This window comes from Phaethon lepturus, unplaced genomic scaffold, assembly GCF_000687285.1.
Source record: "Phaethon lepturus isolate BGI_N335 unplaced genomic scaffold, ASM68728v1 scaffold22199, whole genome shotgun sequence".
Classification (NCBI taxonomy): domain Eukaryota; kingdom Metazoa; phylum Chordata; class Aves; order Phaethontiformes; family Phaethontidae; genus Phaethon; species Phaethon lepturus.
The window spans coordinates 1-14,180 of NW_010565930.1; the positions used below are offsets into that span (position 1 = coordinate 1).

The following is a 14,180-nucleotide window of genomic DNA, read 5'->3' on the forward strand; positions in this document are numbered from 1 at the left end:
CCGCCCCTGTGTGAGAGCCTGGCCCTGGGGGCGTTGGGCTGGGGTTACCTTGTAGGAGCCTTCTTGGTGAGGAGGTAATTGCATCTTGTTCTCCAAGCTGAAGAGGAAAGGATGAGTAAGAGCAAGGACGATGCTCCCCATGAGCTGGAGAGCCAGTTCGTGCTGCGACTTCCACCGGTAAGAGACCACTCGGTCTGGTACAGCTGAAGAGGCCACCATCACGTTTGACAGGCAGCTGAGTCCAATTTGCTTGCCGAGCATGGGGGTTGGGAGAGGAATTAACAAGGCGGGTGCAGTCCGTGGGAAATCTTCAGACCTGACAAGGGGTGTGGAAGGGGCAGGATGCTTTTGGCCTTGGGTAGCCCATTCCCACTCATTGAACAGATTTTCAACAGCCTCGTTTTGAGAAGTGCTCTGGTGACACAGAGCAGGAGGCTTGGAAGACAGCTTAGAGGATTGGGGAGGAAATTTCTGTAAGGCTGGAGCTTTAGGAAGTGCTGGGTCTTCAGTTGCCGTGGCTGTCAGTGCACTTAATGCTATTTGTTAGATGGTTAAAGCTGAGACTGTGTCCTCCTGAGGCCATGAGAGTTTGGTGAGTGGAGCTATAATTTCCCCCAGAGCTGTGGTCCCCTGGCAGGGTAGCTCTGTCAAGGGCCTCACACCACTATCACAGCTGTGTCATGTCGGAGGGTGTGAAGGGCACTGGCAATAGCAGAGCCATAGGGTTAACATGTGGTATTGGAAGGAGGATGCTATTTTCTTTGGTTTTTTTCTGCATTGGGATGACAGGGCTGTTTAAAGCTGGGTAGGTTGGACAGAAGCCTTTGGTGATTCTCAGAGGAAGCACACTCAGTCCTGACATAAGTCTGTCCAACCTTCCCAGGAATATGCCTCCACTGTGCGGCGAGCAGTACAGTCCGGGAATGTCAACTTGAAGGACAGGCTCACTATTGAGCTACACGGTGAGTTGAGCGGGATCAGGGCATCTTAAAAGTCCTCTGACTGTCCACAAGTGAAGCTGTACAACTTGCATGTGTTTTCCCATGCAATTTCTGCTGCCCAGGAATGTATTGCTCAGTTTAGCTGTTTAGTGACAGCACTAACCTGTCCTGTGGCTTTCTGCAGCGGATGGGCGCCACGGGATTGTCCGCGTAGACCGAGTGCCACTGGCAGCCAAGCTGGTGGATCTGCCCTGCATCATCGAGAGCTTAAAAACCATTGACAAGAAAACCTTCTATAAGACAGCAGATATTTGCCAGGTATGGGCTGTCCTTCTTGCCTACCCCAAAAGGAGCTTAATTCCTTGCTCCCGGAAAACCCTTGTACACTTTGGCAACTGGACACCCAGTATAATGTGGCCAATTTCTGTATTCTCAAAATATTCGCAGTTTAAAATTCCCCACTCCGCTTGGTGTTTAGAAATCCTGTTTCTGAATCATGAAATGTGATTGTCCTTGTAACAGCTTAACTGCTGGTGTGTTTAATATGAACTGAGCTAGGTGTGAAACATTGTGTTTCTTGTACCCGGTGCCCGTGAATCCCTTTTGGCTGACAACATTGCAGTGGGCAGTCACTGTTCATTTTCCAGAGAAGCTTTCACATCCTTTTGTCCTTGCGTTATGATAAGCACCCTTTGTGTTTATGTGGGGATTCCAGATGCTTGTTTGCACTGTGGATGGTGATCTCTACCCCCCTTTGGAAGAGCAAACTGTGAGCACTGACCCCAAGGCAAACAAGAAGAAGGACAAGGACAGAGAGAAGAAATTCATCTGGAACCACGGCAGTGAGTAAAGGCAGTGCCAAACCCCTCCATCTCAGCACCCCAGTGTCCCCACAGCTGTGCAGGGCACTCACCACTGCTGTGTCCTGGCTGTGCTGCTGCTATGTTTTCAGTGCGCTCTCTGTTCCTGAAGGGATCTTCTTGCTTTTGGCATGCAGCTCTCCCATTAGGCCATCTGCCTGACACATGCAATCTGTTTCCTCTGTCACAGTCACCCTTCCTCTGAAAAATGTACGGAAGAGACGATTCCGGAAGACAGCTAAGAAGAAGGTGAGTTGCTTCTCACACAGATGCAGATGCAATAACCAAGGGATAGGAAGGCAGACACATTAGAACTGTAACTGTCTATTAGTCCAGAAAACATGTAATTCCTTAACATTGCTTCACGTGTTTCCTTGCCCAAGATGAGGGTGAAGAGAGGTTAGTAGATTTAAATACTTCTTTGGATCCTTCGTCCATGTTTTCCAAGATGTTCCTGAGGGGAAAATCCTCCATGCAGGGAACTACTGGATTCATTTCTGTGGCTGCCTTGCCATAGCACATTTCTTCCTGCTCATAGAGAAGACAGGAAGACTTGCGTGGCTTCACTCATTCCAGCATTCCCAGCTGAAATCTCTCTATGCATGACCTGTTCACTTCCCCAACAAGCAACACTACAAATAGAGTAACTCATGTCAGCTGGGGGAGTGACAACAGATGGAGCTCAGAGACTGTCTTTGTGCATATGCACAAGCCAGGCAAGGTGTTGGGGAGATGCAGCACCATGAGGCTGGGAAGACTTGTTCTTCTCTGCTTTGCAGTTTCTGAGAACAGGATGGAGTGCTATTTTGCATGACATTTGGGAAACAAATTACTTGAGACATTCTTATAGCCCATAGGAGAGATTTGATGTCACTGCATTAAGATTCCTGGCTAATTTAAAGTGAAAAATGAAACCTTCTTTTGAGTGAGATGCGAAGGAGTGGAGTTGACCATCCATCAGGAAACAACACCTCAAGGACTTCCTGCATACACACAGAAAAGTCTTACTTCATATGTAGTATAAGTAGAAAAGTGAGAGTACACAGCCCACCAAGGAGCTCTGTAGAAAAAAGATGGATTGCTTTCTGGAAGTGCATGAATGACTTTTAGGGTGACCATGAGCAAAGACTGAGCAGAAAGCATAACAGAAGAAAAGCTTGAAATAGAGCTATATCCAGAGGTGGAGAGTTGGAGTTGACCAGCAGCCTGCATGAGACATTTAACAGTGTCTCTGTTCTCTTTCCCCTTGCTGTCACAGTATATTGAGTCTCCTGATGTGGAAAAAGAGGTGAAGCGTCTCCTGAGCACAGATGCTGAAGCTGTCAGTGTCCGTATCCTTTTAGGAGGAAAAAAAGCTCAACTGGGGGACAGGACACTATGTGTGACCTGGGGTTGTGGAAAGAAGAGACAAATTCAGCTTTATGTGGGTGTGAGAGACTGGGAGATAAGCACACAAGAGGCACTGAAGTTTCGGAGCTTCATCTTCACCTTGTTCAAAACTCATTGTTTCTTTATGGTGACCTTCCTTGCAGACTGTACTATTGTACTGAGCAATAGTAAGTAACAACAGAGAAGTCATCAAAAAAAGGGGCTGAGGTGGTTCATCCTGGATATCCATAGCTGCAAGGCCAGAGTTGTTGGAGGGGCAGTGATCTCCTGCAGTTTTTGGCATTCTTTCATCATACTGCATCTTTCGTGTTCCTCTTTTTCCCTTGACTCATCTGTTCCTGCTGTCAGGCTGGGAAGTCATTGCTGAAGATGAAACAAAAGAAGTAGACAACCATGGTTCGCTCACCAGCCTGGACATCTCCTCCCCAGGGATGTCAGGACATAAGCAAGGCCATGGCTCCTCAGGTGCAGTGGGGGAAGGCTGTTTTTTTCTTTCTAGCCACTAAGTAATCAGTTGGGCCCATTCTCTCTGCGGTAAGCCCTACCCAGAGCAAAGGAGAGAGGGCATTGAAACAGGCACCCTGTACTAACATGGTCCCTGGCAGGCAAAGGGCACTGAAAGGTCATCAGCTGTGTTTTTCTTCTTTCCTTTTGCACCCCACTAGAACATGATGAACTGCGGGAGATATTTAATGACATCAGCAGCAGCAGCGAAGATGAGGATGAGAGAGATCATCATGATGACGAAGACCTAAACATCATGGACACTGAGGAGGACTTGGAGAGGCAGCTGCAGGACAAGCTGAATGAGTCTGATGGGCAGCAACAGGAGAATGAGGGTTCCAACCAAATAGGTGAGTGGGTGGCAGAGCACAGCAGAATTACCAGGGTGCCAGGCAGGCTGTGCTGCCCAGCTCTGCTGCTGCTGTGGGTCTGAGCTCCCTCTCTCTTACAGTCATGGGGATCCAGAAACAGATTGACAACCTGAAAAGTAAACTCCAGGAGACGCAGGACAGGAGGAAGCGCCAGGAAGATCTCATCATGAAAGTGGAGAACCTAGCTCTCAAGGTGAGAGCTGTCCTGGGGCCTTCTCAAGTCTTCTGCTTAGCACTGGCTTGCCATTAGATCCAGCAGACTGATTCAGCTGCTGCCCTGGAAGAGCCAGGGGCCTTTGCCTGCTGGGTTACAAATAATTGTAGTGTGACCATGCACATTCCAACATTTCCCCATGGAGACAAAGCAATCCATGAAACTGCAGGAGATAAGGAGGCTGGTTGTCAGTGCAGCTTGGGGCTTCCTGTGCCATTTGACATATTGTGCCAGCACCCATTCAGTTGAGAACACATTGGTAACTGTGGTCTGGCATGTTTGTCTCTGCAGACCCGTCTCCAGGCTGTGCTGGATGAGTTCAAGCAGCAGGAAGAGCGAGAGAAGCAGCAGGTGAGGAAACTCCCACAGTGGAGTGGGAAGGACTGGGGCACAACACAGTTCTAGGCTTGGCTTCTGGCAAAGTTTCTTGAATCTTGTACCACACCAGCTGCTTTGAACTCTGGTGTTACAGGTCAATTGTGGTACAATACCTCATCTGTACTTGCATGGAGCTTTCTAAGGCACAAGGAGGTATAGGAAATGGGGTTGATTGCAGCCTTCCTTCTGGAGGAGCAGTGAGCCAAAACATGTCCAAGGCTGCTAGGATTGCTTCCTGGGGTAAAACATGACACAGAAACCCACTAGCCCCCATGTACAAGAAAAGGCAGTAGCTGTAGGGTCTTGGCAGATTTCCTGCCTTGGCAGCTCTGCTGAGTTTCAACCAGGCTCCAGTGCAGGAGGTTCCCACTTGCAGGTTCCTGTTGTGCGGCTTTATCTTGTGGGCAGTGCTGAGTTCAGCCCCAGAGGTGCCCAGGCACAAGCTGCCTGCCATGTACAGGCAAAGCAGCCACTGGTGTAGGTAGAAGATCCACAGAAACACAGAAGTGCTTGGGCTGGAGCTGCCAGGAGTTCCAGCCATGCTTTACTGTAATGCCTCACTCCCTCTTCCTAGATGACATCCCTGCAGGAGCAACTGGAGTCCCTCATGGAGAAGTGAGGAGCAGGCCTGGGTCTTTGTACCTGTGAGCAGAGCTGGAATTGTTCATCTGCCATGCTGAAGTCCTTGCTCTAGTCACACACCTTTGCTGCCAGATGTGCTGCCAGGTGGTGCTTGAGGCTCCGTGTCAGAGCTGCTCTCACATACACTTGTGCTGGACTTGGCTGAGTGGAGCTAAAGAATTGGACTATGCCTGTGAGAGCAGCCAGAACACTGTATTTACTGTAAATATTCAGCACCATTCTCTCAGAGGGGTTTAGTTCTGCCTGGCACAGTGCGGTGCAGCTTTCTGCATCTTATTCAGTCTTGGGCTTGATGGGCTGTGGCCTGGTAGAAGCTTGTTCTTGTGTTTGGGGAATGCTTACGTCTGCAAACCAGGCTCAATAAAGTGCCGTTTCCAACCTTGGTCTGTTCTTCATGGTCTCAGGAGCACAGGCGAGCACTGCCTTTTGCCAGCTCGTGCCTGACCACACAGCTCCTGGCTGGTGCTGGCGGCAGCATTGCTGGGCTCCTTTGCTGAAATGCTTCTTGCGTGGCTGGGTCAAAGGGAAACTGCATGCGAAGGGGACCCTGTGAGCTGTCACTCTGTTGGGAGGACCGAGGCCCTCCTGATCAGGGAGTTTCTTTAATTCCTCACAGATTAGGCAGGCAAATCCCAGATTAACCTGGCAGGGTGGAAAGAGGATTAGAAACGCAGTTCCAGAATGCAACAGAGGGCACTGTGGGCTTCAGCAAGGGTGTGCTGTGGTAGAGCACCCCTCTTGCAACCTGAAGGGCAGGGGAAGGGGCTTCCACACTCTGCCCCAGCACAGAAAGCAAAAGGCCAGCAGCAGCCCTTGGAGATGACATCTGTGTCCAGATAGTCAAGAAAGGGATATAACCTGAGGAAGACGCAGAGTATATGTGCCTGTGACGTGCTCCTGGGGGCTAGCAGGAGCAGCCATGGAGGAAACATACCTGCTGAATGTGGAAGGGGTCAAAAAGAAGATTCTGCATGGAGGCCAAGGGGAGCTGCCAAAGTTGCAGGATGGGAGCAAGGTAAGTCATCTTGGTTGTTACCCCAAAGCCCTAGGAGAGGGGAGTGGATCCGACACCGCCATCCCTGCCCACAGGCCAAGCTCCAGGTGTGGTATGAGGACATCCCATCTCCAGGAGATCACTCGCAAGGGGCCATGCAGAAAGGGCTTTTTTGGGCACAGGCAGCCATGTTGCCGTCACAGTGATGGCTGACGTTGCCCACTGCCTTCACCTTGCATTGGTGCTGTTACCCACCTCTGTCCTGGGGCTGTCAGAGCTCAGTGGCTGCGAAGGGTTGCTGGAAATCTGCCTTTCCTGATGTGTGTGTCAAACAGGAGTGAGGGATGCCAATGGGGAGCTCTTGGGGGTTTCCAAGATTCCCTAGCCTGTGGGTATGGGCAGGTCAGTGTGGGTTCTGCCAGGTCCTGGTGCTGTGGGAGCTCTCTGTACTGGGTTATAAAGGGGGAGTCCAGACAGAGCAGCAGGATACAGCACTGATGGCGTTTAAGACACTCCACCACCTGCTTGCTAAGACAAGCGGGTAGGAGGCACAATCTTCTGCTGTGGATAGAAAGCTGCCAATCAAACCAGCACCTTGCTGGGAGCAGGCTTGGCCCCACATCCTGGCCCGGTGGTAGAGGGATTTGGGGCTGGTGAGGGAACGGAGGGCTCTTACTGTGGTGCCTGCCCTGGCTCAACACTGGGCTTTCTCCGAGGCAGATCACCTTCCACTTCCAGACGCTGAAGGATGACTTTGAGCGGACAGTGATAGATGACAGCCGTGAAGCTGGCATCCCTATGGAGATCATTGTGGGGAAGATGTTCAAGCTGGAGATCTGGGAGACACTGCTCAGCTCCATGCGAACCGGGGAGGTGTCCGAGTTCTGGTGTGATGCCATTGTGAGTGAGGGGCCCATGGGCACCCAACCCCCCTCCTTTCTGCAGAGCCAGAGCACAGGACCATGCACCCCAGAGATGCTCCAGCCTTGCCTGGTGCAAGCACAGGGGGCATAGGTGTCAGTTAGCCATGGCACCAGGGGGGCTGCCCCAGAAGGAAGGGGGTGCAGGCTGGCCCCATGTGGCTGAGCAGGGTGCTCCACCTCCTTGCAGCACACGGGCATGTATGCCCTGGTCTCCAGGGGCATGCGGAGGATCGCAGAGGGCCGGGACCCCCTGGAAGGGCAGAAGCACCGCTGTGGCATGGGTAACATGTTTGACTACCACAGCACGGGCTATGCTGACCTGGATGAGCTGCAGCGGACACCGCAGCCCCTCATCTTCATCATGGAGTTGTTCCGGGTAAGGGGGATGGCAGGGATGGCTGCCAGCATGGGGACAGCCAGGGCAGGCAGGTCAGCTCCTGCTGCCCATGCAGGTGGAGGAGCCCTCAGCGTACAAGCGTGACACCTGGGCCATGAGCCAAGAGGAGAAGCTGGCAGCAGTGCCGGTGCTGCACAGCGAGGGCAACCGCCTCGTCCTCCGCAAGGAGTTTCGGCAGGCTGCAGCAAAGTACCAGGAGGCTGTCATCTGCTTGAGGAACCTCCAGGCCAAGGTGAGCAGGAGCCAGCCACCTCCTCTCATCCCTGCCTGGGTTTCCTCAGCAAAGCACTTGCCTGGGGGCCCTGGGTGCCAAGAGGGGATGGCCACAGCCATGAACCACTCATCATGGCTCCCTGGTGCAGGAGAAGCCATGGGAAGATGGCTGGCTGAAGCTGGAGAGCCTGGTGACGCCGCTGGTGCTCAACTACTGCCAGTGCCAGCTGGAGCTGGGCGAGTACTACGAGGTGCTGGAGCACACGACGGAGCTCCTCCAGAAACACAACGGTACCTGGGCCCTGCATCCTACCCTCCCACTGGGTGCCCATGGCCCCAGGGGACTCTGTCCTCTGGATTCCCTATACATGACAATGCTCTTCCCACATACCTCTGCCCGTGATGGTACCTATGTCATCTGGATCCCCATGTCCACCACAGAACCCACAACCCAGGTCCCCCTTGCCCATGACAGTGCCCGTGTCCCTGTTTTACCCTGTGCCTTCTAGGCCCCCCTGCCCATGATGTTGTCCCACATTATCCCAATTCCCCTGCCCACCATGGTCCCCCTTGCCCACGATGATCCATACACTCCATGTCCTCTGGTGCCCATGGTGGTATGTGCATGGTCCTGGTACCCCTGCCCATGACAGTATCCCTACCTACAAGTGTGTCCACCCATGTTCCCCTGCCTATGATGTCTTCCTCTTCATGTCTCCTGGGTTTCCAGGGTCTCCAGCTCCTGTGGCTGGTGGCCCTGAGCTGCAGGACACCCACCAGGGGCTCTCCTCTCCTGGCAGACAACGCCAAGGCCTATTTCAAGCGGGCGAAGGCCCATGCTGCTGTCTGGAATGAGAGGGAGGCACGGGAGGACTTCCTGCGCGTGGCTCACCTTGACGCCTCCATGGCAGCTGCTGTGAAGAAGGAGCTGAAGCAGCTGGGGGAGAGGATGAGGAAGAAGCACGTGGAGGATCGGAAGCGCTACCAGGGGCTCTTCCAGGGGCCACGGGTCAGCAAGGGGCAGCAGAATGGGGAGGTGGGCAATGGGGCGGTGCTGCAGGAAGAGGCGCCCCAGGGTGAGGCTGGGGTCCTGGAGACCCCTGGGCGGGGGGAGCAGGGTGCAGGGACAGAAGCAGCAGAACAGCCAGGGGCTGACCAAGCAGAACAAGGGAGCCCCAGGACCAGGTGTGAAAGGGCAGCACCAGGAGGAGAAGCAGCCCAGAGGCAGCCTGCAGGGGTGGAGATGGAAGCAAGGGATGGCATGGGGCTGGGAGAAGCAGCAAACCTGGGCACGTGTGGGGCAGAGCCAGAGACCTGGGGACCAGAGGAGGGGGCAGAGGAGGAAGATGAGAAAGAGGAGGAAGAAGAGGAGGAGGGGGAGGAGGTGGAGAAGGAGGAAGAAGAGGAAGAGAAGATGGAAGAGGCAGAGGAGGAGAAAGTGGAGGAGGACAAAGAAGAGAGTCCAGCAGCAGAGATGGAAAAGCTGGCTGTAGGGCAGTGTGGGGCAGCAGAGGGGCTGGAGCAGGGAACTGGTGGGGCAGAGGGAGCTGGCACAGGGAGCATGGCCAGGGCTGAGCCAGGCAGAGCCCCAGAGCTGGGGCCCCTGGAGCTGGAGAACGAAATACCGGGAGAGGCGCTGGAAGAGAGGAGCTGCAGGGAGCAGCAAGCAGGCAGCAGCCGGGGAAATGCTGGGGAGGGCAACATCCCCGCAGACAGCTTCACCCCTGGGGTGGTGCTCCAGGATGGGCACTTGGGGGCAGATGAGGATCTGGGCGGAGGGGCAGGAGTACCCCCCTGCCCCATAGCAGCCAGGGAAGGGGGTGGTGTATCCCCAGGTCAGTGCAGCAAGACCAGAGAGCTCAGAGCCACGATCCTGGGGCACAGCCAGCCCTGAGGAGGGCTGGTTACCCCTGCATGGAGGAAAGGCTGCCGGACCACTGATGAGGAGGCACAGCACAGGCAGTGGGGCTGCTGTACCCTGAGAGGGAGCCCCAGGGCTGGGGCCTGGCCCTGCAGTGACACAGGAACAATGTTGTCCTCACCCTGCCGCCCCTGGGACCACGAGCCCCACTGTGCAGCAGTGCCTGCTGACTCCCTGCCCCGACTCATCGGCTCCAGCGCCTTTCAGCTGGGCCCCGCTGAGCTTTGCTGGCTGAGAAATAAAAGCTGTTCCCTGGCACCATGTGCTGGATTTGTTCCTGGACGTGACTGGCTTCCTTGATCACAGTCTGCACCTCCTGCCTTGCCTTGGAGCTTGCGGCACAGGGATGGGGATGGGGCGTTTTGCTCTACCCTTGAAAGGAGGGTGAAAGAGGCTGCATTTCACCCCCTTTTAAGCTCCTGAATCTCTCTGTGTGAGTGCTGCCGCAGTACTTCCCTGCAGTAGCACCGTGTCAGGCCTTTGCCCAGCACCACCAGCCCTTCCAGGCAAGGGTGAGAGCAGGTCCAGCTCAAGTCTACAAGCATCAGTCCTGGGTAGGCTTCACCCGTCATCTGGGGCTGGGCTGCACCCTGTGTGGCGGGGAGGGCCTGAGAGTCCCCAGCCTTTCCCTGGGCTAGTCCTCAGCTGAGCTCCTCGCTGTGCCATGGAAACATGGAGAACATGGGCAGCACTTGGGGCAGAGGCACCCAGACACCTCTGGGCACTGGAGACCAAATGGAGCTCCAGGGAGAAAGTACGGGGGCAGATGATGGCCTGCCCAGCATCCCACTGCTGCCTACATCCTTCCTGGGGCTGAAGGGTTTCCTACAGCAGAAGTTTCCAGGCAAGGAAGTGGGTCTGTCTCCACACAGCCCCGTCCCAGCCCTCATGCTGCCACACGGCCCCGAGCAGACCTTGCTGGCAGAGGACAAAGGAAGATGATGTCCTGGGGACACATCTGGAGCCAGGGGCTCAGATCACAGCTTCTGCTCTGCCTCGAAAAGTGTGGGCAGCCAGGGTGACACAGGGCACAGGGACAGCCATGTCCCAGCAGCCCTGCAGGAGCAGTGCCAGGATGGCACAGCACTGGGAGCTGCCCTGACTCAGCCGAGGTGCGTGGACAGAAGAGGCCAGAGCACCGATCTGGGTCTCAGTATAAATACAAATTTATTCTCTTTCCAGAGCAGCCATGGCGCAAAGCAGTGAGGACAGCAGCACCACAGCACATGGTTACCAGAGCATTAACCAGCCTGCTCCCCTTCCTGCTTGCACCCCAGCTCCCAAACACAGCCTGCACTCACCCTGTAGCTGACAGCCCGAGCACCCAGCCTGGCCACCGCTGCTCCCCGCACCTGGCACCAGGGCCAGTAGCTCTGTCTTCATCCTGCCTTTTCCTTCCTCCAGCTCCCCCCAGGCTGGGCACTCCTGACCTCATCCTGAGGCCAAAACCTCGCTCCTCCCCACGCTCCCCCATCTTGCCACTCTGATAACAGGGGGATCCAGCTGGGTCTCTCAGGCTGGCATGCGGTCCCTCACCACAGTCAAACAAGCAGCCCGACACCAGTGCCACCTCTTCTGCACTCCTGCCGCTCGCCCGGCAGTGAGAGGGGACAGCAAGGACAGCAACCCGTGCTGCTGCTAGCAGACACTGCAGCACAAGACCCGAACACCCGGCCGTAAGGCTCTCACCTCCTAATCCCCGGTGTGGGCACTGCTTCGCACCTCTGCCAGCACGCCGAAGCCAACCGCCCGCACAGCCCTGGGCTCCCACATGCTCCCCGAGACAGCTCACCACTGCATCCCATCCCAGCCACTGACAACAGCCCCGTCCCTGTCCTCACAGCAAGCCCTGTTTGGGCAGGATGCTTCACACGGGCATGCAGCTCTGCCTGTGCCCTGCCTTGCCCCAGGGGCTCAGGCATCTCATCCCTCCACAGCCTGTGGCCCCAGAGCACCAGGGCCATCGCAGCCTCCGCTCTGGGGCACCCCACAGCACCTGACTCTACCTCTTTCTCGACATAACACAGCATGAGTCAGCCAGCATGAGGGAGCCTTTGGGACTCGGAGCCACCACCACGGAGCTACCCCGCCAGCTTGCAGAACAGCCTCCTCTACTGCCTGGTGGGACTTGCCTGCTTCCAACAAGTACCTCCAGCCCCTCAGCCCAGCTCAAACTGGGGGGCAGCAGCAGGGCAAGCTGCTCCTTGGACCCGGCAAGGAGGTGCCCTGCCTGTGCTACTGCCTGCCTGCACTGCTATGCTCCTGCATCACAGCCCAACACACTGGTGGCCCCAGGGCTGGAGCTATGGCTGAACAAATGAAGTACTGTGGGGATGGGCAGCTGCAGGAGCCAAGGCTCCCCAAGAGATGAAGCCAGGCCCAGGCAGGACAGGCTCTCTGTGCCACAGAAGGCACAACTCCCCAGGAAACCAGGCGGGGCAGAGTACCTGCTTCTGGGCCGGCCCTCTGCTGAGGTCCTTGGCAGCAGCCCTGCTCCAGAGCAGCACCAGCAATGGGGAAGGTGCTGATCCCCACAGGAGCAGATGTTGGGCTAGACTGAAAGTTAAGGGCAGCTGCACTTACAGTATTAGAATTCAATGGAGTGAGTCCATGAGAGTATTTAAGTACAGAATATATATATAATATATAGAAATATATGCAAATTAAATGATAAGGCTCTGTTATAAAGACCCTCTAAGATAAGGCTACTAGCTGGGCTGAAGCTCTAACATGGACTCATCCCTACCCCATAAACCTCACAGACGTTCCCCACCAGACAGTGTGTTGCTGGCTGGCTGCAGCGCCCTGGGTGCAGTGGGAGTTCAATCCATAAGGCTGGCAGCTGGATGCTGTTAGAAAGAGTTCTCTTAAAAACTGGGTGGCTCCAGGAGTGTTTTGGTGCCCATGAACCTGGAGGCCCCTGGGCACAACTGGAGAAGAGTGGGATGCTGTGATCTGCATCCCCCAAGGGCTGCGGTCAAAGGCAGCAGCCTGTGAGCGTGAGGGGAGACAGGCAGCTTTCACAGCTTCAGTTCTTTCTTCTGAACTTTTTCCACCCAGGCTTGGATACTGTGGCCAAGTGGCCAGGAGCCCACAGTCCCACTCCTGCATGACCTATGTTCCCCTGAGATCTTCTGGAGCTGGCAAGCATCCTGCATGGCCAGCTCAGAGGGGATCTGTGTGAGGTCTGCCGCAGCACAGGGAGCATGGCAGGGAGAGGAGGGGGAGGAAAGCAGCCAGGTAGCTGGTTAGGAAAAGCCGCTGGCTCACAGGAGGTGTTAGATAAGCGAGGTCATACCTGAAAAAGAAATGGAGAGGTCAGGAAAATAAGACCTGGAGCCACCTGGTTAGAACAGGGCTGCTGCAGAGCCAGGAGGATCCTGCTCAGGGATGGCAGAAAGTTGATGAGGGTCTGCATGCGCAGAGAGGGAAGCTCTGTCCCACCTCATGTTAGTGCTGGCACCAAGTATCTCCCCCGGCATGCGTGTGGGCAGCTTGGGCAAGGGACCAAGTGCTGCTCCCAGGCTGGAGCACAGAGGGACAGAAGAAAGACAACACTAAACCCCACTGGGTGAGTGGAGCACCGTCCACACACACATCCTGCAGTCCCCATCCCTGTTGGGAAGAGCCATCCATGAGCAGCTAGGAGAGCTTGCACAATTGCTTCCACCTCGCCAGGTAACTGGGGCCTCCACTTCTCCTGGAGAGGGGTCTGGACATGGATAAAGCGAGGAGGTGGCCCAAGGTGATCACTGAAAACTTGATGCTGGCAGGTTTGTCCTTCTTCGCCGTGTGGAGCCCTGTGGGGTGTGGGGCCCCAAGCAGGGCAGGAGGCTGCCTTGCAGATCATCTGTGGGGACCTAGTTGGTCCATGCTCTTGGCAGCTCTGATTGCCTCTCCTTGCAGGTGTGAAACCTCCTCCTCATCCTCGCTGTGCCCAGTCCACCCACCGGTCCCAGCAGAGCTGTGACAGCATAACTCTTGGCTGTAGGCACTTGCGGGAGATCAGCTGTCACAGGGAAGCTGGGGTCGGGGCCGGGCTCTGTGGGGAAAACCTCATATGATGGAGCAGTAAGAGGCCAGAGAGGGCGATTTCACTCGAGTACCTCGAGAGCTGGGAAAGGCGCTCCGCAGCTTCTCCATGATGTCTTCCAGGCACACACTGACCTCCTGGGTTTTGGCTTCCACCTCATCTGCAGTGGGAAATAGGGCGGGGGGCAGGGGGTGTGAGCAAGCTCTCTGGGCATCCTCCTTGTCAGCCAGCATCTCTGCAGGATGGCAGCGTGCAGGCAGCATTCAACCAAGGGAGTGGGGCCGAGAGCTCAGCCCAGTCCTCACCTGCTGCTTCGGTGTCTGGGGTGTTGTGCTCTTTCTCCTTTGTCTGGCTGCCTTCAGACTGATGTGGAGATGAAGCTAAGGAAGAGGCTGCTGAA

At 55.4% G+C, this 14,180-nt stretch overlaps 3 protein-coding genes across 3 annotated transcripts in view; 2 read left to right on the forward strand and 1 right to left on the reverse strand.

The window, feature by feature from the left end:
* The first annotated feature begins 98 nt into the window (after positions 1 to 98).
* TAF7L (TAF7-like RNA polymerase II, TATA box binding protein (TBP)-associated factor, 50kDa) lies at positions 99 to 5,276 on the forward strand. Its single transcript, XM_010295333.1, has 11 exons — positions 99 to 177; positions 884 to 962; positions 1,126 to 1,259; positions 1,657 to 1,783; positions 1,992 to 2,050; positions 3,060 to 3,132; positions 3,539 to 3,655; positions 3,856 to 4,044; positions 4,146 to 4,258; positions 4,571 to 4,630; positions 5,232 to 5,276. Exons 1-11 carry the CDS (start codon positions 112 to 114, stop codon positions 5,274 to 5,276), a joined length of 1,062 nt encoding a protein of 353 aa, XP_010293635.1. The 5' UTR covers positions 99 to 111.
* Positions 5,277 to 6,218: 942 nt separating this feature from the next.
* LOC104627206 (aryl-hydrocarbon-interacting protein-like 1) lies at positions 6,219 to 12,860 on the forward strand. Its single transcript, XM_010295335.1, has 7 exons — positions 6,219 to 6,314; positions 7,014 to 7,193; positions 7,404 to 7,592; positions 7,669 to 7,845; positions 7,976 to 8,117; positions 8,627 to 8,902; positions 12,808 to 12,860. Exons 1-7 carry the CDS (start codon positions 6,219 to 6,221, stop codon positions 12,858 to 12,860), a joined length of 1,113 nt encoding a protein of 370 aa, XP_010293637.1.
* A 179-nt stretch (positions 12,861 to 13,039) lies between these two features.
* Positions 13,040 to 14,180, reverse strand: part of DRP2 (dystrophin related protein 2) — a 21,045-nt gene continuing 19,904 nt past the window's right edge. The window contains 7 exon segments of the mRNA XM_010295336.1: positions 13,040 to 13,045; positions 13,418 to 13,534; positions 13,536 to 13,604; positions 13,606 to 13,740; positions 13,743 to 13,756; positions 13,854 to 13,940; positions 14,086 to 14,180. Coding sequence (XP_010293638.1) covers positions 13,040 to 13,045; positions 13,418 to 13,534; positions 13,536 to 13,604; positions 13,606 to 13,740; positions 13,743 to 13,756; positions 13,854 to 13,940; positions 14,086 to 14,180 — 523 coding nt within the window.